The 21,445-nt window shown below is 44.0% G+C and overlaps 1 protein-coding gene across 1 annotated transcript in view; it reads left to right on the plus strand.

Annotated features, from left to right (window-relative positions):
• Window positions 1-21,445, plus strand: part of DNAJC21 (DnaJ heat shock protein family (Hsp40) member C21) — a 210,439-nt gene that overhangs the window by 30,012 nt on the left and 158,982 nt on the right. The window contains exons 2-4 of the mRNA XM_086960516.1: window positions 9,298-9,391; window positions 14,773-14,896; window positions 15,926-16,048. Coding sequence (XP_086816642.1) covers window positions 9,298-9,391; window positions 14,773-14,896; window positions 15,926-16,048 — 341 coding nt within the window. The remainder of the gene's footprint in view (window positions 1-9,297; window positions 9,392-14,772; window positions 14,897-15,925; window positions 16,049-21,445) is intronic.

Consider the following 21,445-nt stretch of genomic DNA (forward strand, 5'->3'; position numbering starts at 1 on the left):
TATGTACAGGAGGGGGACCTTCCTGTACATAAATAATCTTTAAATGCCATTTGTCCCACTTACATGTGTGCTGCTTAATGCAGCACACACAGAAATCACAAAATGGATTTTTTTTAAACATTACAAATACAAGGCATTTTGCTTTTTCCATGTGTGCTGCACAAGGCAATGCATTTCTCCTAGTTTCGCCAGCTTAAGACCAGGTTTTCCCTGTTCTTAATTTTAACGCTGCCTCACTTTTACGCTGCCCTTGTAAATAGGGCACAACATCAAAATCAGTGCCTGTTGCAGTGGAACGCCCACCGCAACAACCACTTCCCACCCTTTCACGCTAAGCATAGCATGAAAGGGGGCCTTATTTACAAGGCAGCATTAAGCCAAGTTAAGTGGCTTAACTCTGCCTTGTAAATATGGCAATGCCCCTATCGCCCCACAAAGTCGTAAAAAGTGACGGTGTGATGTCTATAGGGGCTTGTACATATGCCCCTCAGTATGATGAAACTATGAGTAGCACTATAAAAAAATTATATGTTTGCCAGAAAGGTGCTATAGAGAGATGAGGTGCATTGTTGGTGAGTGGTAGTGAGGGAATTCATGGAGGAGGAAACACTCATTGTTTTGAACATTATTTGCCGGATATGGCCCGGGATATGAGGGTGGCTGTCGATTATGTAGTGTACCAGATTCCAGAAATTACTGTCAGGTGGTGGGGGGCCTGACATTTGAAAAAAATCAGCTGGGGGGGCTCAACCTTCAAAAGTTTGAAGACCTCTGCTCTAGAGTGTGAAGTACTTTTATCCCTAAGTATTTAAAGGGTACCGGGGACTTAATTCAGTTCTGAGGGGAGCCCTTGGTGTTTCTCTAGTCCTTAGTACATACTGGAAATATATGTGTTTTGGATGTATTTACCCAGAGCCCGGAACCTGCAGCGTATTGCGTTAAGTGTGTCACAGCTTGAGGAATGCCTGTCAGTCCGTCCCTAAAATAAAGGAGTATGTCATCAGCATGCACTGAAATAATATGCTCTCGGCCTTCCACATCTATTCCCCAACCCCTGCCTTTCTCTCTAAATTGTGCAGTTAAGGGTTCAATTGCCAGTGGGGAAGAGGACACCCCTGTCTAGTGCCTTTTACAAACATGATATATCATATGGCAGCGAAAGTGTGGTTTCAGTTCTAACTCTCGCCGCCAGGGCAGTATATAATAGCTTGACCCAGTTGATCCAGTTGTCACCCAAGCCCATTTGTTTCATTACCAGCAGTAATATGTCTCATCTAACTGTGTCGAAGGCTTACTCCAAGTCTACTGACATCAACATTGCTCTTTGGTCAGTCTGCACTGTTGGGTGACACATGACGTGAGTCTCAGGAGCTTGTGTGATGTACTGCGTGTGGGTATGAACCCATCTGGTCTACATGCACTAGACCCGGCATATGGGGGAGAAGCCTCACAGCCAAAACTTTACTCATGATCTTAAAGTTTAGGTTTAGCATGGATAACAGGCGATAATCAGTTACTCTATAATCAGTTACTCTAGCGTCCTTTTCCTTGCATTTTGGTAAGGGTATTACCACTGCATCTCCAGTAGACTCAGGAAGCTGGCCTATTTTCCAAGCCTCTGCATATACTTTCTCAAGGTGTGGCGCTAGCAACCCTAAATATGTTTTATAGAAGTCGGCCGGTATTCCATCTTGGCCTGGCGTTTTGCCTGGCGCTAACCCTTATACTGCAGCGTGGATCTATTGTATGATAATAGGGGCCCCTAGTGTCTCAAGGTGTTCCGCATCTAGTTGTTTTATCGGTATTTGCAACAGATATTTAGTACTTCCTCGGTGAGGTTAGAAGGGGCTCCTTACAACAACCTATAGTAGCTGCACAATTCTTGATTAATCAACGTGGGGGAGTATATGGGCTGCCGCCGTGTGTATATATATATCCTAGTAATGGGAGGGCTCCTAGATTTGTTTTTAATAAGCCCTGCCAACTTTCTGCCCTCCTTTTCTTCCTCTTCATGTACCTTTGTGATGTAATGCTTTCGTTCATGATTCCTCAACTTCTCTAAGGTGGCATGATATTGCTTTCCCATCACTTGGGTCTCTACTATTGTTTCCTGAGTACCTCCCTCTGCATTGCCCAGTACACATAGTTTTTGTTCTATCATGTGTAACTTTTTATGATGCTACCCCCTTTGTGAAGCTAGGTATATTCGCCATACGTTGTTGTCAGGGCTTCACACCCGTCCAGTTTCCCTCCTCTCCCCTCTATCAGCCCACAAGCTGGACACAAGCCCTCTCCACAAAATTGGGTGCAGTGGGGGGAAAGGGACAAAGGAAAGAGGAGAAAGGGTCAAAAGGAACAAACTAAACCCCAACGTCAACTCCCATACCCTTGGGCATCAAAGCAACAGCCTGCCGTCCAAACTACACGTAACAACCATGTGATGTCCTAATATCTTTTCTGGTCAGCCTGTGCATGTTTTACCAGAGTGGGTGTGCCTTATTATGCTGTCAGATATACTGCAGCAGTCTGCTATTTGTCATGCAGGTTCAAGACTCCTGGCTTAGGAATAATAATTTTTGGGAACGAGAGGCAGCTCCCCGCCCTCTTCGCGGCCTCTGCCATGAACCATCTCCCCGTCTTTGAGAAGAGATCGGCCTCACTTAGTCCCTCTCCCCTTTTCCCCACCCGACTGAGTATGCCTGAGACAGTTCATACCAAATAAAGCATATCAGACAATGTGGTCTGCAGTTTGTGGTGTCACTTCAGGCAATCTACTCTCCTCATTGCCAGAAGTGATCATGTCAGTTCTCACCGATTGCCGTGCCGATGATGAGTCTCTGTCTTTGGATGTATGTTAGGACCCTCCTATCTCTGCAACCGCTTGTAGTGCCGCTGCTCTTTCAATTTCAGTTTGCGCGGCTATGGGACTGTTTCCAGCACCAGCTAACAACTTTCTGCGGAAGCGCCCTCTCCTTACACCTCGCTGGTGCAGTGCTTTCGAGCGTGCCTTTAGTGGGGGTCACCCCCCGCTTTGTGATCTTCTAGCCATGACCAGGACAGGTTTGGGGTGTCTCAGAAATGGGATAATTATTCTGAGCTTCGGGTATATTCGAGATTATTGTAACCCCAGGTCTCTAAGTGCTTTCTTGACTTCCTAATATGAGGCTCTCTTTGCCTGCACTGTAGCTGTGTTGTCCAGGTATATAGAGACTTTTTGGTTTTCTACTAAAAATGGGCCTTTCGTGCGAGCCTGCTGTGGTATGATATCCCGGCCTCTATAGTGCAATATTCTTGCCACTACAGGCCTAGGCTGTCTGCCAGGTTCGAGCAGGCTGGAAGGGACTCTGTGCACTCTTTCCAGCGCAAAGAAAGTAGTTAGAGCCTCCGTGACCACTTCTGATTTTATCTAGTTCTCCAAGTATTCTACCAATGGGGCCTGCTTCAATGCCTTCCGGAAAGCCTACCACTCTTATATTGTTGCGCCTGTTGCGGCCTACCGCTCACCGTTCCAGGGTTTCCACACTGTCTCTAAGCTCTAATACAACTCGGGATGGTCTCGCACATTCCGGCTGCACATCTTCAATCTTGTGCCCCACTTCTTTTACGCGGTCTGCCAATTTTTGGTGTTCTGTTCGAAGCAGACCCGGTCCCACAGATACTACTCCTATGTCCTGTTGTATGGTATTTCTGCTGTCTGGAATCGCCTCCACAATCTTATTTAGTTGTAGACTAATGGACTCTGGTGGAGGGTCATTCTGGGGCGGCGGGGGGGGGGCTCAGAGCCACAAGGGGACAACAGGAAGAAGGGCGTCAGCCTGCTCCCACGAATCACAAGTCCAGCCCTCAGTGGCTGCGTCACTCTGCTGGTCAGGCCTCCGGAACCTCAGCTTTTCCGTACTTTTCCGTCCGCCGCTCTTGGGCAAGGCCACTCGCTTCTCTTGCTATGCCGTCTCATTCTCCCATGAGAAGCATGGCGTCTGGACCCGAATCTCGTTTAGGGTCCCACCACCGCTCTATCAGGTATCTCACCCCCGTCCTGGGCCTCCCCCACTAGCCGCGTATGTTTCCGCACATCGCAGCAGCCGGGAGCACCCCTTCTCGCACTCTGCTCCTCAGGGGTGTATCTCGCAGAAAATCCAGCCCACGGTGGTACCCTGCTGTTGGGGTCCGGTCGCCATCTTGGCCACACTCCCAACAACACTGATTGATACTCCTTTTAGACTAATGCTACGAAATGTACTGGAATACCTTTGGTAGCTTGAGGTGTTTACGTATCAGTAATTTTGGGAAATACTGTATCTCTAATGTTTGTAGCAGTATGGTTAAATTGGATGAGATGAACATGATGTATTGTGTAATTGCTCTAAGTACTTTGTCACATGGACCAGTGATTTACTAAAAGTTATGTAATGCATAAGGTTTTACTAACAACATTTTTTTTTAAAACGGACATCTGTAGAGTCCCATGAGCTAAGGCTTTAGACAACAGTATGCAGATTGTAGTGTCCCAAGGAAAGGCGAAAACACATATTGAAGGGTAACTACCATTCTGTTATGGCACTCACTGGGTCCAGTAAAGCGCTGCGAGGCCTCCGGGTAGTTATGCGCTATAGAAATGTAATTTTTCATTTCATTTCATTCATAAAAGCCACTGATCTTTCTGGGCACTGTTTCCCAGTAACCCAACGAGCATGCAGTGTGATGCACCCATAGTACAGATTAGTTTTGGGGTTGAGGTAAGGACACAAGTATCCTGGACTACATGGATTTATTAAGAGTGGGTTTAGAAATTACTTGTCCTTGAGGGGTAGAGGTAAGAAGGCATTTGTCCCTAACTATAATCAGCTACCACCAAGCATCAATCTACCTGTCCATCTAGCCTGGTATGCTGAGGCTGTAGCAACGTCCAACTATCAGTACACTTTGTGTCCACTCCATGATCAGGGAATTTCAGAAACGATCACAGAGTGCCTTCAGATGACACACGTAGCTCTCAAAGTCAGCTGGTGGAAAACATACCCCAAAAATATTGAAGAGGGCTAGTTGTGTTTGTCTTTCTGCACATTGTGCCCGAGGGATGAAGGGGATAGCCGTTATTTTGATGAGCTGATGTGGGAGAAGTGTGGCTCACTGGTTAGAGCTGCAGACTCTGAAGCAGAGATCAGGCCCGGGACCAGGGTTCAAGTCCCGACGCGGCAGGGTCTTGGGCTCAATGTCCTCGGACTCGATAATTCTCGCCTCAGCGCCTACTCTACTCATGGATCCCACGCTGCAACTCTGGGCAATAGCTTGCTTAATCTCCACAACGGCCCCAACAACACTGGGATGCCTGGCTTCACCTTGGGGGTGCCCAGGAAGGGCATCTCACAGGGAGAGCCAGGAAGGGTTCCACAGCGTTATACAGCGCCGGGACGCCCCATTGCTGGGGCAGCTGTGCGCTTTACAAGTATACTACAGTTACATTTACATTTACATATCTTAAACAACTTTGGAAATGTCAATATTTAAGCTGTCTGCCATTTGACCCTCTACTTTCATCCCTCTCTCCCTCCATCTATGCCATCTCTATCCTACTTTCTCTAGACTTCACTCAGTGTGTAGTTCTTTAAAACATTGCTGGACTTGGCTCTCTCTACAGGGTCACCTACAAACTTTCTGTCTTTACCCCTCCTATTTTCGGAACCAGTTTGTGTTGGCTTTTAGGACTCTGTACTCGTTACCAGTGCTACAGTGCTTCTGCTGTCTCCCTTAACGTAGTAAAATTGAATGACACCCAATTGGCAGATTTAATTTACTTGTAATCCCTGGCAAAGTGGTACAACATGTAAATGAGGCCTGTAAATTACATGCTATTAGTGGGCCAGCAGCACTCCTTGTGCTGCCCTTCAGAACCTATGAAAGAAGGGACTACGCAGCCCCATATCCAAATGCACAGCTGTGTGCCGCTAAATATTGCGTGCACTATTTTTTCACACTCCTTAGTTCAATATACATTTTAACCATTTTCTTCCAGGTCTTGACTCTTTTTTTGTGACGTTTTGATTAGTTGTTACAATCCACAAATGGGTAAGGTGCCAATTTTCAATCTTTAACATCCCAACTGTGCCATTCCAGGCCTTCATGAAAGAATGCGATGAATGCAAGAAGTCCTTCGCCAATAATCATTTATTCTGTAGTTAAAAAACCCAATGCATTTCGGGCCTCCATGTGCCCTTCTTCGGGGGTCACTACAAGTCAATAACAATACAATCAAATTAGTCACTTTTAATATCTAGAACACTTTATATTGTAATGCACTTTTCACGCTACACTTAACTCGCAATAGTTGTAACATTTTTCCGAATGCGCTGCGTGCCCGTGTTTACCCTTCTTATATCTTGGTTATGAAGTGTAAGGTTGTAAAGGTGCGGGGTGTGAGACCAAATGTTCGCCGTGATAATCCTTCAGTTGGTTGTAACGGTTCTTATCTCTCCTATCTGGCGTGCGTACAAGATGAAACCCTCCTGTGGTCCTATGTTTGCATAAACGATTCCTCCATTAGTGAAACTTTACGCGCTGTTAAATATCTGGGTTTTTAACTGTTTAACGAGAGCTGTGCTTTACTCTCAACAACATGCTGGAAGTTATAAAATTGATGTTAACATTTGCTTATTGCTAAAATTGCCACGTAAGATAAAAGCTCTTTCTTGCTGACGCTTACCCGTTTCTACAAACTGCTAACGTCTCGCGTCCTCATCCTGATTAGTCAAGCCGCTGTACCAGATCGTTTCCCTCCCTCGCTATTTGTGGTTCTCCACCCCCGTGTTCACCCTCCCAGTTCCCCCGTGGTCCTAACGCCTTCTATTGCATCAAGACTACTTTCTCGAAATAAAATACATTTCCCAAAGTGCACCATTTTTCTAAAAAAGCAGGGCTAACATAGTACATAAACATTCAAGATATACAAGTCAATTAGATATGTCAACTCAATTGTAAAAGTTCGCATGGTCGATATATGTATTGGTACTGTTGCGAGGGACTTCGATGTTAAATCCAATTGTGTATTTTATCAAGTTATATTCCACCATTCGTCACGATTCCTTAGCGCGGGTGCAATCCCTTTTTTTTGGGCTTTGGTTAAGACAGTTCATCACGGTGGGGGATGCACACCAATTTTTAAACCAACATTTTTAATTCATCCAAGTTATTCCATCCTTCGTTTAAATTGCGTGCAAATGAGATTTATAGGCATGCCCTGCTGCCATTAGTTAAGAAACACATGAAAGAAGGGACTACGCAGCCCCATATCCAAATGCACAGCTGTGTGCCGCTAAATATTGCGTGCACTATTTTTTCACACTCCTTAGTTCAATATAAATTTTAACCATTTTCTTCCAGGTCTTGACTCTTTTTTTGTGACCTTTTGATTAGTTGTTACAATCCACAAATGGGTAAGGTGCCAATTTTCAATCTTTAACATCCCAACTGTGCCATTCCAGGCCTTCATGAAAGAATGCGATGAATGCAAGAAGTCCTTCGCCAATAATCATTTATTCTGTAGTTAAAAAACCCAATGCATTTCGGGCCTCCATGTGCCCTTCTTCGGGGGTCACTACAAGTCAATAACAATACAATCAAATTAGTCACTTTTAATATCTAGAACACTTTATATTGTAATGCACTTTTCACGCTACACTTAACTCGCAATAGTTGTAACATTTTTCCGAATGCGCTGCGTGCCCGTGTTTACCCTTCTTATATCTTGGTTATGAAGTGTAAGGTTGTAAAGGTGCGGGGTGTGAGACCAAATGTTCGCCGTGTATTGTTATTGACTTGTAGTGACCCCCGAAGAAGGGCACATGGAGGCCCGAAATGCATTGGGTTTTTTAACTACAGAATAAATGATTATTGGCGAAGGACTTCTTGCATTCATCGCATTCTTTCATGAAGGCCTGGAATGGCACAGTTGGGATGTTAAAGATTGAAAATTGGCACCTTACCCATTTGTGGATTGTAACAACTAATCAAAAGGTCACAAAAAAAGAGTCAAGACCTGGAAGAAAATGGTTAAAATTTATATTGAACTAAGGAGTGTGAAAAAATAGTGCACGCAATATTTAGCGGCACACTGCTGTGCATTTGGATATGGGGCTGCGTAGTCCCTTCTTTCATGTGTTTCTTAACTAATGGCAGCAGGGCATGCCTATAAATCTCATTTGCACGCAATTTAAACGAAGGATGGAATAACTTGGATGAATTAAAAATGTTGGTTTAAAAATTGGTGTGCATCCCCCACCGTGATGAACTGTCTTAACCAAAGCCCTTCAGAACATGTCAATTTCAGCCTGTGTGCAGTTTTAAAAAACTTGGAAAAATTACCCCTTTGCCAAGCCTAAAATTCCCTTTTTAATACACGTCACCCCCAAAGTAGGCCCTAATTAGCCAGTAGGACAGGGTGCAGTGTATTTAATAAAATTGGACATGTACTTTTAGGTTTTACATACCCCGGTAGTGAAAAACTCTTACATTTGCTTTTCCCTACTCTATGGCCTATATCTCCCATTGAGTAGCACTGGGCTAGCTTATTACATTTTGTTAAGTGATAACTTTTGATTGGGAGTAGGTAGGAATGTACTCTATTTTTCTAAATTAGTGTGGGATTTGTCTTGTGTTGTGTTTCAACTATATACTGTTTGTGTGCTGCATACATACTTTACACAATGTGTCTAAGTTAAGCCTTACTGCTTTTGTGCCAAGAAACCAGAGGTTTTAGCACAGGTTAATCTACTGACTTTTGTGTTTCACCCTGACAAGGATTGATGTTGCCTGAGTAGGAGTTTCACCCCTCTCCCCCAGCCAATAACCCCATTTCTCACAAACATGTATCCAACATAATATTAATCTGGAATATTAAATAGCCAAACGTTAAAATGTTGCTTTGTTTGAGGTCAGAACTGTTCTGCCATAATTTCTCAATGTTTTTGTGTGAATCAGGCAAACTGATAACCTCCTAGGGTTCCCAATTTTAATATTCAACATGGTTTTTAACTTTTGTTTTAATGTAACCATTTCTTGTGAATGTACAGATGTATGGTTTATTATAGTTCACTCTTTCAGATACTTAGGAAGAAACCTGTCTGCTTAATGTATTACACATCCAGTGTTTAAGGCCAACAATCCAGCTGTATATATAACAATTCATCAATTTTTCTAGTAATCTAGACATTTTGGACTACTTACATGGCGTGATCTATTACAAAGTGGGGCATTTGGTAGGAGTTCAATGAAATAAAGTTTAACTTCACATTTCTTCTGCAGATAAAAACCTTGATAATGCCGAAGACGCAGCAGAACAGTTCAAATTAATTCAAGCAGCATACGATGTCCTCAGTGATCCCCAGGAGAGAGCATGGTAGGTGACAATGTGTTCATGCAGTTGCATATATTTGTTTCATTTTGTAGTTTTCTATAGAAAAAAATGGACCCGAAGGAATTGGAGCACTCTACATGAGCAACAGTTAATTTGCACATGGACACATTCATTTTTTTTATTAGGGGAGAATAAATGATTTGACCAGAATCATAGGATGTTGAGCTGACGTCCAAACTTGAACTTGATTCCAAAGTCAACTGCTCTTTCATTAACCTTGCTCTCAAGCTAGGTCTGCGCTCTACAAATGCCAACACATACAAATACCATTTCCTAAAGCCTGTTTCATTTAACCTTAAAGTGTGTGTTTTATGACTAGCTATAAAAATTGAATGCCATGTCATAACCCCAAATTGTAGAACATAAGGCAGTTGCCAACATTTGTATGTTACTAAATATGCAGGTATTTCTTGTAATGTCGTATTAGTTGTGCTTGTTATTACCTAAATTGTTATCTTAGGATCTGAAAAGTGTTATTAAAGGTGGTTTCTTAAATGTAGTATAATTTGGTTATGAAAAGGCACTATTCAAATCACGGATTTGAAAAAAAACAATTATTTCAAGTGACGTTATATTTTGTCAGTATTAAAAACTGCTTCTAAAACTGTGCACAGCTGGCACTGCACACAGAGTTATGCACCTTCGTGCAAGTTTTGTTCTCAGCTCCCTCTTTTTCGCCTGATACTGCAACAAAATATTCTTCTGAACTTGTGGGCTTGGGTATCTTTAACTACATAGAAGAGGGATGCCTTCAGTCTGCCCATGTTGAACTGTTTTTCCTTTCTCTACATCTTTATATTTTTCGCAAGTATTTTTAAGTTTTATGTCAATCCACTTAAGTTATAAGGCATGTTCCTCTGTAACAACTTGCAGACACTCACAGGTCAGTGTTTCAAAAGCTGTCAGACGAGTATGTGACCACTCCTTGCTAAGATTAAAGAGAACTCCTCCTAAAATGTTTGTAGAAAATTCAGGAAGTATTTGGATCCCATAATTCAGCTGACCAGTGCTTTATTCTGCAGTCTACGAAACTAGATCCAGATAATTGATCGAACAATCAATGGCAGCAGTTCCAGGATCATTTTGTTAGTACTGGCTCTTCAGATTGTGACACATTTGAATCATGTGCTCCAAGAGATTTTAAAAGGATCTTCTACCCTTGTACTAATTTCGTACAGTGAGGCAGAAGGAATATATGCTCCACAGCCCTTTTGCCCTTTTGTATCTTTTTGAAGGTGATCTCCTGGAACACCTTTCAGCCGCTATCCTAGACATTGTAAGGCTACAGAAATCTTATAGTCTTACTCATGGTCTGGAAGTTTGTGTAAGGTTTGCGTATACAGTCTTCTCTTTGTACCTCTATCTTTGGAGATCTACTTCTGTGATTTGGTAATGAGAGAACCACATGTTGTGGTCTTTATGGTGACTGGTATCCCTAGCTGTAGGTTCACTCATGTTACTGAATCCAACAACTCTACACCTTAGGTTGTGTTTGTCATCTTGATTCGTTTATGAAAGCAACTGAAGTTTATACACATCTTGAATGTGGAAGGATGTGTTTCCATAAACAGGTAGTGTTGTCTTCCGAGTACTGATTACTAACCTTTATGGATTTACCAAACAGAGAAGTAGTTTCCAGTACCACTTCAGGGTGCTGCAAAATTCTCATGAGTTAGTTATATGGGAGAGCCTGGTCTAATGAGTGTGAGCCCTAATTGTAGTTTTAGATTTGGTCTCCCACTTCATTTGGACTTGGTCTAACAGTTTTGGGATTCATGTAGTCTTTGCAGAGTTACTGCACAAAGTCCAACAGTCAAACTATTTTTCTTGGCTCTAATTATTCCTTCTTTGATACACTGAATTATGTTTCCCTATTCAACACATTCTGAACGTTTGTAGTTTTCATGTTATGTTATTTTGTTATGTTATTTTTATTTGTACCGCGCACAGCTGCCCCAGCAAAGGGGCGTCCTGGCGCATTGAAAAGGTAAACACAACACAGCATTAAGAGCGGGCAGAAAGGGAAGGAGACACTTCAAAGGAACTAAACAAATAAAAAGGTCTTGATAGCCCGTCTAAACTGAAGGAGCTCATCGATGGCCCGGATTTGTGGAGGAAGAGAATTCCACTAACTTGCCGCCAGGACTCGAAAGGAGCGGCCACCAACTCTGCTCAGCTTAAAACGCGGGACCACTGCTAAGTTCTGGCCTAACGATCTAAGAGTGCGGGAGGGGACATAGGAAACCAACAGTTTCTCCAAGATTTGTGGGGATGTACCCTTGAGGATTTTAAATGCAAGGCAAAGAACCTTGAATCTAATCCTCTGCTGTACAGGGAGCCAATGGAGAGAGCGCAGGGTATTGGACACCGAACACCGCCTAGGCAGACCTGTCACCAGTCGGGCTGCAGCATTTTGAACCCGCTGCAGTCGAGAGAGTTCTGACTGGTTGACCCCCGCCAGTAGTGAGCTGGCATAGTCCAGCCTGGACAGCACTGATGCTTGGACCACCAGTTGTCTTGTGGGTGCATCAAAGAATTTGAGGATGGGTTGAAGTCCTCTGATAATGCCATAGCAAGAAGCCGCCACCTTCTTGGTATGACAGATGAAACTCAGAGAAGGATCAAGCCACACCCCCAGGTTTTTTATCTCTGCCGCTGGGAGGGGAGTCACACCCAAATCCGAAGGCCACCATTTATCGCCCCACAAAGCCACCTGTTTACCAACCACCATAATCTCTGTCTTCTTGGTGTTTAACTGGAGACAGTTGGAATTCATCCAGTTAGCCACTTCCCGCAGACCCTCACAAAACCTGGGAGCCTCCAGACCTGAGTCCCCGCTCAGTGTGACCGCCAGCTGCGTGTCATCTGCGTAAGAGACCATAGTCAGGCCCCACCGCCTGACGACCGCAGCCAACTGTCTCACATACAGATTAAAAAGGGTGGGACTCAGTGTTGACCCCTGTGGGACTCCCTGGTCTAACGGGTATGATGACGACTTACCGGGCGGGATCGCCACCTGGAATGACCTATCCGTAAGGAAGGATCGGAACCAGCACAAGGCGAGGCCAGAGACGCCCACCTCCTCAAGACACCGAAGCAGAATCCCGTGCGAGACCGTGTCGAAGGCGGCACTGAGATCTAATAACAATAGTGCCGCCGTCCGACCCGAATCCAGCACGGAACGCTGATGCTCGACCAGCGAGGGAAGGGCCGTCTCTGTGCTGTGACCCGCACGGAACCCGTTCTGAGTAGGATCAAGAATGTTAAACCTACCAAGATGGTCTGAAAGAGTGGCATTCACATGGGCCTCTGCTATTTTCGTGGCCCAAGGAAGAAGGGAGATAGGGCTGTAGTTTTCAGGCTTAAGGGGGTCGAGGGTCGCCTTCTTCAGGATTGGCGTGACTACTGCCTGCTTCCATCTGACGGGAACCACTCCAGAAGAGAGGGACAGGTTGATCAAGGACAGCACCGGGGTGCAGCAAACCGGCGCCAGGGTCTTAAGTTGGGCCGGTTTCAGCGGGTCTGCCGGAGATCCAGACTTGATTTTGGCGCTGAGAGAGTCAAACACCTCCAAAGGTAAGGGGGGTAAGATAGAAAGACACTCCCCCTCACCTAAGGTGCGACCAACCTGCTCTATCGTCAGGGAACCCGTTGGGAAAGTGCGATAGATGGCTTGCACTTTTTCATGGAAGAAAGAGGCCAAACCCTCACAGTGTGCGTCCGAGCATATTTCCACTGCAGTTGCTCTCTTCGCCATCTGGTCTTTTAGTACTTTAAAAATAAGTTTCGATGGATTGGCAGAATTCTGAAACTGTTGGGCATAAAAAGAGGCGCAAGTTTGACACACTGCCCTGTGGTAGATCTTGACCTTGGCCAGATAACAGATCTTCAAATCTGGGTTGTACGACTTCCTCCATAATCTTTCGGCCTGTCTACAGGCCCTCTTAAGAGATGCCAAAGTGCTGTCATACAAAGGACTCGGCTCCTTCCGATGACACTTGGACCAACACATAGGAATCAGAGAATCAAGGGCACCAGATATCCACTCACAAAAGGAGTCGTATCCACGATCAACCTCGGTGAGCGGACCTAAGGGAGCCTCCTCGAGCAGATGATAAAAATCCTCCAGTCTCAATTTGTTCCAGTGTCGTTTAAGAACAAGTCTGTCCTGTGATAGAAAAGGAGAATCAGACAAAGAGCAAAATCCTGGAACAGCATTACCCCCCACACCCCTTTTACCTCATGACCTGACCTTCTCTTCATGAATTCATAGGGAAACTCAAACCTGGTTCTTCAACTGATTCCTCCCTAGCAACTTGGCTTTCAGCACCTGGATGCCATGCTGGGTGATTATCAGCACTTTATAAATGCTGGGTGATTATCGGCATTTCATTGATTGATTTAGGATTTTGATATTCTGTTGTAGAAGAGTGCCTGTCAGTGTCCAAATGTGGTGTGGAATAGGAAACAACCAATCTTTAGGTAATAAATCGGCAGAAGAGGTAAAATATCTTGGGTACAAAGTCATTTAAATGTTCTCAGATTTTTTTGTCTCCTTTCCTTCAGAAAGTAGTGCGTCTTTAACTCTTATCCATAGGCGTTGTTGAATTGTTAAATTGGAGGATTGTCATGCCAGAGAGCGACATGCTCATTGAAACAATGTGGTGCTGACAAATGCCCTGATTCTTTGGAATGTAGCAAACATTTTCAAGAATCTATTTATCGGCGTAACAGGTATCATTCAACTCTATGGCCTAGAGCTTAGGAGTCTATGAATGTGCTTTGAAAAAATCCTGAATGTATAGGCGCACATGGTTGCCTAATTCACACGTTGTGTACACGAAAATACATCACAAGGATGTCTCGGCAGATACCACGGTGCTTTATTTAGTGTTTCACAAGTGATGCTGTAGAAATATTGGTACTAGTATTGTAATTTGGCTATATAGGGGCTGTGTATGTTTTAGCTTGAGTAAGCATCCCCGCTCAATGGGCCATCGAGGGTCTACCCTAGTAGATATTTTCCTCTTTAAAAAATGTTTTATGGGTTGCAAGACTTTAAATTTTCTAATAGCCATACATTATTAATACTGGCCTTTCTTCAAAATGGGAGCTTAGCAGAAAGGGCACAGGTAAGTGGCATTTACAGAGTGAATCTTCCTAATAACTAAACATTTGGTGGGAGTGGAGTGAGAGCAAAAGGTAAATTAGAAATGGATCATTAATCAAATATTAACTGGTTCCGATGCAGAGAAAAGCTTTGCAACATAACTGGAAAATCCGGTCAGACAGGCTCAGTGTTGCATAGCCATGAATATAGGATTGGAAATGTAATTAGTTATGCCCTTCTTTCTCCATTGGAGGTATGACAATCACCGGGAAGCTCTTTTGAAGGGAGGAAGCGGTGGAGAGTTTCAGGATGACAGCCTGGATCTGCTCCAGTATTTTACAGTGACCTGCTACTCAGGCTATGGAGATGATGACGAGGTAATTTTGATTTGAGCTATTACGTTATTTGATTGAATATGTTTTATAGATTGATTCTGTATATCTTATGTACCCCATGATTGCAAAGTCTGTCCTGGTTCTTTAATTGCACCGTTTGCCCTACTGATTTAACTGTTCTCCTAAATTTACTTTAGTAGATTCCCATGTGCATGATGTGACATTTTAAGCACTTCCTAAGATGCAGATAGCCGCTTTTAGATCCGAATCGTTCGGCTTCGGGCATGTAGGCATGATGCACGTATAGCATTGAAATTCAGTGATGTGAATGAAAAAATGTCCAGTATTGTTCTGCTGTGTTTCCTGGGATGATATTATGAATCTTCGACCAAGAAATCTGGAGCCCTCTTCCCCTACCCAGTCTGTACTTTGTGATTTCTTCAGTTTGTAATCTTTTAGATCTGAAAATGAATCGGTGTCAATTGGTGCTCTCATCATATAGTGTTACACTTGGCACCTCTTTGGTACGATCATGAGTGCCTAAAAATACTGGAATGCAATGGTTTATCGGTCTGTAGTGCTGAGCTTGCTACCTGCATAAGGGTGTGGTTTTGGTATAATCATTTTGGCGACAAGTTGCCAACTCTTCGAAGTACACTAGCAGTAGTATATTTCAAGGATCTAAGAGATCATTTAGAAACTGTTAGAAAACAGCTTTGTGCATTTAAGAGCATCTGCAGAAATAAGTAAAAGTAAATGAGCAAATGTGAATGATCAAGAGGGTGCAGAAGAAAGCCTACTGTAAGAACTATGTGTTGCAGTGACACTAAATGTGATGGACCAAAGCAAGTCAGAGTCTGGATAACATGGTTCCATAGATTGGTTATTGGTTAGAAAGTAATCAATTGGATATCCAAAATCTTAAACCATGATCTTGCTAGTGGCTTCTTTAAATTTCACTTGTGGTAAAGTTGTTTTTAAAATGACTGTAGGTCTTCTATTGCACCAATTCACGGCATGCTTTTGAGCTTCATTTAGTCTTTAATGATTTCAACTGTTTGATTATTTAAGGGATTTTATGCTGTATATCGCAATGTCTTTGAGAAAATTGTTAAAGAAGAGGTGGAATCTACAAATGAAGAAGACTCTGAAGAACTTCCAACATTTGGAGACTCGCAAAGTGACTATGATACGGTAACAAGCAGATTTGCATGTTAATAATTGCCTACAATTTCGAAGTGGGTTGTTTATGTAGTGGTGGTGTGGCATGGACCATGTCACTGAGTTAGCTAAAGCCTCTAACCTCTGCCCATTCATATTGTTTGGCCTGTAGTCCTTCTATTGAGGCTTTACTGCTCCTCCCTCATTCACCCTTTATGACTAGTGAGCCCAGCATTGTTGTGAGTGAATACAGATTCTCTGTCCCAGCCAGTGTAACTCCAAGACAAATCGGTATGTCTGCAGTGCTCCACCCCTAGTCAGAAGCTGTTTGTGCCTGATGATGCATGGGACATAGTATTACGATACCAACAACACTAAAGGACAAGAAGGGTTGACATTGCTGAATATAGGCCATTCCCATCCGTAATCCGAGGTGCATGAGTGTGATCGTGAGGATAGCAAACAATGGAGAGAAAAGAGTAATAAATATTCCAGAAGAAAACATCCCTTGCAGATATTGAGTCACTTTTTTTAAAGCAATCTTGGTTTTTTAGGTCGAGCTGGTGTAGCAGTGCAAAGCACTGCGTCCAGCGAATCATCTTCTGTTGTCCACTTCCTGGGAATGTGAGACAGGGGATGGGCACGGGTAGGGGATTCTCCCATGTGAGAACGCACGTTCACCCACACGCCGTGCACATCTCCTATCCCACATTGCCAGGAAGCGGATAACACACACACGCACGCACACACACACGCACGCACACGCACGCACACACATGTACATATCCCTCCCCACACACACACACACTTACCGGGCTCTTTCCGCTTGTCCCTCTCTCCCTCGGCAGCCAGCGGGTCAGTCTCGGCAACAGACTGGGCTCTCCACGAGCACGGGAGCCCCGCTAGCTCACACACAAATCTTCCGGCTGGCTTCACGGGCACAGGAGCGCGGGGTAGGCTCCTGTCTGCTTCCTGTTTGCGGCCCAATCCCAACACAGGTTGCCTGGCTTCCTGTCCAAACCGGGCTGCGGCGGTGAGTTTTTTTTCAATACCTGACTTGTTGTTTCTCTGAATGTCATTTTCTTTCCTATAATAATGTTTCCGACTATTGCTCATTTAGTATGCCATAGTAGGGCTTTATGGGAATAATTTGTTTAATAATTCGTAGTCGGGCAGAAATTAACTAGCAACCCTTTTCATGATTCTCGCTATGCGAGTTGCTGTTCGGGACTATTTGGATAGAAACACCAATGTTCCACTTAGTAATGGAACGTTTATTTGGTAATCGTCTATTTTCGTCTTCTCTTCTGTCCTCTTTCACGTCTCCGTGACAACCCCTCGTATCGGCACAGTTCTAATTTGGTCCATATTTCATTTTTTGCACTTACATAGCTTCTCTCTGTGCCTGTGAAACTCCCAGTTCGATCAGACGAGGAGCTAGAGGCTTCTATCCCGGCTCACGTCCTATACTGAGCATGTTCGCTATGGAAGCTGAGGACAGTACAGATGATTCAAGGTCGTTTTTAATTATCCTGCACCCGATCGATCAATGCAGCAACTGTGCAGCCTGGATTAGGGCAAGTCAGATCTTGCAACTCAGCCGCTGTGTGCATCAGATGTGTCACACACTTATTATTTTTTTTGCCTTTTCTATAGTGCTGCTACGCCCAGAGACTTTTCCGCACTTCACATGTAACAGCATTTATTGGAGAAAATATGGTACACTGGTTAGTACAAGAAAATGCATCTGAATGCTTCATGTACTGTGCGGTGTAGTAAAGACAGGAAATAATGTTGTTCTGTCTTGGTGAAAATATTCCAAGTAGGGGTGACTTATTGAATCTGAGGGAGAAAATAAATCATAGTTTAATGACTTTTGGAAAAAGCCCTTCCTGAAATTGCAGCAGAAGTATAATTAGATCTTGGCACATGGTCCTTTCACAGAGATTGGTTGGAAAGGTGGTTTGAGCGAAGGTCTTTGTTGTTGCATGGCTTTGAATTGCCATCCCATTGTCATACGATTCAGAAAAGGGGGTGGTGATGAACAGAGTGTCTGAATTAAGCAGACCACTCTTACCCAGTCCAAAGATCAGGGCTTGATCCATCACCGTTATTTATCTCACTGCACCATCCCAGCTCAGAACCTGGCTATATGCAAATCAGTCTGTCCCTGGCCCAGTGCATCATGGGAACAGGGCAGACTAAACTACCAAGCCAATTCTTCACCAGAAAGGAGACAAGCTACCAGGGACCGGTTTCTGGCATTTCAGCCGTCTTCGGCCCGGCTTGCTTGAATCCTGATGGTGCAGTGAGAAAGGGACTGATGTCTGAGTATACCCTGCCACACCTATAGTGGCCAAAAACGATTCAGAAAAGGGGGTGGTGATGAACAGAGTGTCTGAATTAAGCAGACCACTCTTACCCAGTCCAAAGATCAGGGCTTGATCCATCACCGTTATTTATCTCACTGCACCATCCCAGCTCAGAACCTGGCTATATGCAAATCAGTCTGTCCCTGGCCCAGTGCATCATGGGAACAGGGCAGACTAAACTACCAAGCCAATTCTTCACCAGAAAGGAGACAAGCTACCGGGGACCGTTTTATGGCATTTCAGCCGTCTTCGGCCCGGCTTGCTTGAATCCTGATGGTGCAGTGAGAAAGGGACTCATGTCTGAGTATACCCTGCCCATTGTCATAAGCATGAGGACTGTGTGTGGGAGATGAGTCTAAGGAATTTGATATTCTATAGAAAAAGTTAATCTTTGGTGCATTGATGTTAAGGTCCATCTTTTGCTACTGGATGACATGGGTTTAGATGTGGGAGTCATGGTTGTAAAGTCAGGGCAAAAAGGTTGCTTATTATGTGTGTAAGGGTGACTTCTTGCCATTTGTTGATATGTACTAGGTAGGCTTTTCTTATTGTGTGTGTAAGGGTGATTTCTTGTTTCAATTAGCATCCCTGTCACTGTGTCCTGCACTCTCTCCTACCACTTTTCCTCATGCTTTTCACTCCCGTGGCTGCTATTCTGCTTTGTACTCTATCCTCACAGTTACACTTATTTTCTACACTCACTATGCTTGTCCCTCTGCCTTGCACTCTGTCCTGCTATATTCTTAAAGAGGCTGGGGACATACAGAACTGCTCTGCACATGCCGACCTTGTGCGCAACTTACAACTGAGTCAGCGAGAAATCATACTAAGCCTTAGGTCTCAACGCTTAGGGGGCGCACTGGGACGCTAACACTTCATGAACTCACTTAAAACATTACCTAGATAGCTCCCGCAAAGGCGCCCTTTCTGTATATGTTGTGTATCGCAAAAAATGACAATGTGCGTGGTCTCCCTTTTCCTAGCTTCTTCTTATTATATGACTGTCTGTCAAACATTCTTGATTGTGCTCCATCTATATTTCTGACCAGAAGTCGTAGCCTAGTGTTCTCTCGTACTATTTCACCACTGTATCTTTCACTCACATTTTGTCACTTCCTATTTTTTTCTCATTCTGTCAGTTTTATCCAAATTTTCTCCATATTTCCTACTCTTGTCCTCTTTATCGTGCGCTTTCCTTTTCCCTGTGTATCTCTTTCGCTCCCTCTGTTTCGCTCTCTACTGTCCCCTTTTTCGGACTATTTCATTCTTTCTATATTTTTGTTTCTACTTTATTCCTCGTTTTTGTCTGACTTTCTCTCCCTCCCCTCCTGTTTTCAGCAGTTTTAATATTTAAATAAACACAACACAAATAGTTGTCTTTAGTCTCAACTCTGACCAATTTTTAGCGAACCGGTGACTCGCATGCATTAGTAGCGAAGGACGACGCAATGCCCTCTTCCCAGTGCCTAGAACCTGTAACATAGACTACATCTCTTCTCTCTTCAACCTACATCTTATTGCCGTGGCGCGCCTTTATTTTCATTGCAACTTACTCCTTTCAGTCTTTATTTTTTGTGATAAGGCCACCAGAATTTTTAATTGTCTCAATAGCTAGTCTGCCCCTGCTCACTTTTACGTAGCTTTACTGTCGCCTACGATGATGATTGCAGATCGCATGTTGAAAGTGTGTCTCAACCTTTGCTTATTTCAGCACTTGGCAACAAATCCTAAAGCCTGAAAGTGAAAGCAAGTGGATTCGGCACATCAGCTCTCCACACAGAACTCGTGCATGCTGACTACGCACATCTTTGCATTCCTGTGTGAAAACACAGATCCGAAGCTTGAGAAGGGCTCATGGTTTATTGACTCAGGCCAGTGGCAGGAGAATCTATGGCTGTAAATCCTTTGCAGTTTTATTGTCTCCAAGCAGCGGGTCATGACTCAACAGCCTTCATGTGCATTTGCTGTAAAGCACTGACCTTACTTGGCAGGGTTGGTTGCCGCGATTCCTAGTCACCGAGCAATCAGCGCGTGCTCTTTGGGGACAGGGGGTTTCCAACATGGTAATTAAGCCTTGAACATGCCCTGCCCACTTCTCATAACGTAGTCACATTGCATGGTCTCTCACATGCACTGTGTTCACTTTATCTGCAGGAACGGATACAGTGGCTTGTGAAAGTTATGCTTAAGATTTACTGGTTAGCTGTTTTTTTATTTGTAAAATAATGCAGCTCACAAAGTGATAAACACTATTGGTTAGAATCGAACCACTGCAATTTCCCTTACTGAAAACATCAACAGCTGCTATTGTATTCAAAGGTGCTCAAAATGTCTAAAATGGCCCGCCCTCTCCCTCACTCTGTCTATCGCCCTCACTCGGTCTATCGCCCTCACTCTGTCTATCGCCCTCACTCTGTCTATCGCCCTCACTCTGTCTATCGCCCTCACTCTGTCTATCGCCCTCACTCTGTCTATCGCCCTCACTCTGTCTATCGCCCTCACTCTGTCTATCGCCCTCACTCTGTCTATCGCCCTCACTCTGTCTATCGCCCTCACTCTATCTATCTGTCGCCCTCACTCTATCTATCTGTCGCCCTCACTCTATCTGTCGCCCTCTATCTATCTATCTATCTATCTATCTATCTATCTATCTATCTATCTATCTATCGCCCTCCCTCACTCTATCAATCTATCTATCGCCCTCCCTCACTCTATCAATCTATCTATCGCCCTCCCTCACTCTATCAATCTATCTATCGCCCTCCCTCACTCTATCAATCTATCTATCGCCCTCCCTCACTCTATCAATCTATCTATCGCCCTCCCTCTATCTATCTATCTATCTATCGCATCACCACAGCATCACTCAGGGGCACCACAACATCACTCAGGGGCACCACAACATCACTATGCGCTACCACAGCATCAATCGTTGCCACCACAACATCACTCAGCGCCACCACAGAATCAATCTGTGCAACCATTCAACAACAACTGGTTCAAATATGTTCTCTCAATGTTTCAATCTTTATTACAAATGTCACAAAAAAGATGTTAA

Source organism: Lissotriton vulgaris, chromosome 3_1 (assembly GCF_964263255.1).
Source record: "Lissotriton vulgaris chromosome 3_1, aLisVul1.2, whole genome shotgun sequence".
Lineage (NCBI taxonomy): Eukaryota > Metazoa > Chordata > Amphibia > Caudata > Salamandridae > Lissotriton > Lissotriton vulgaris.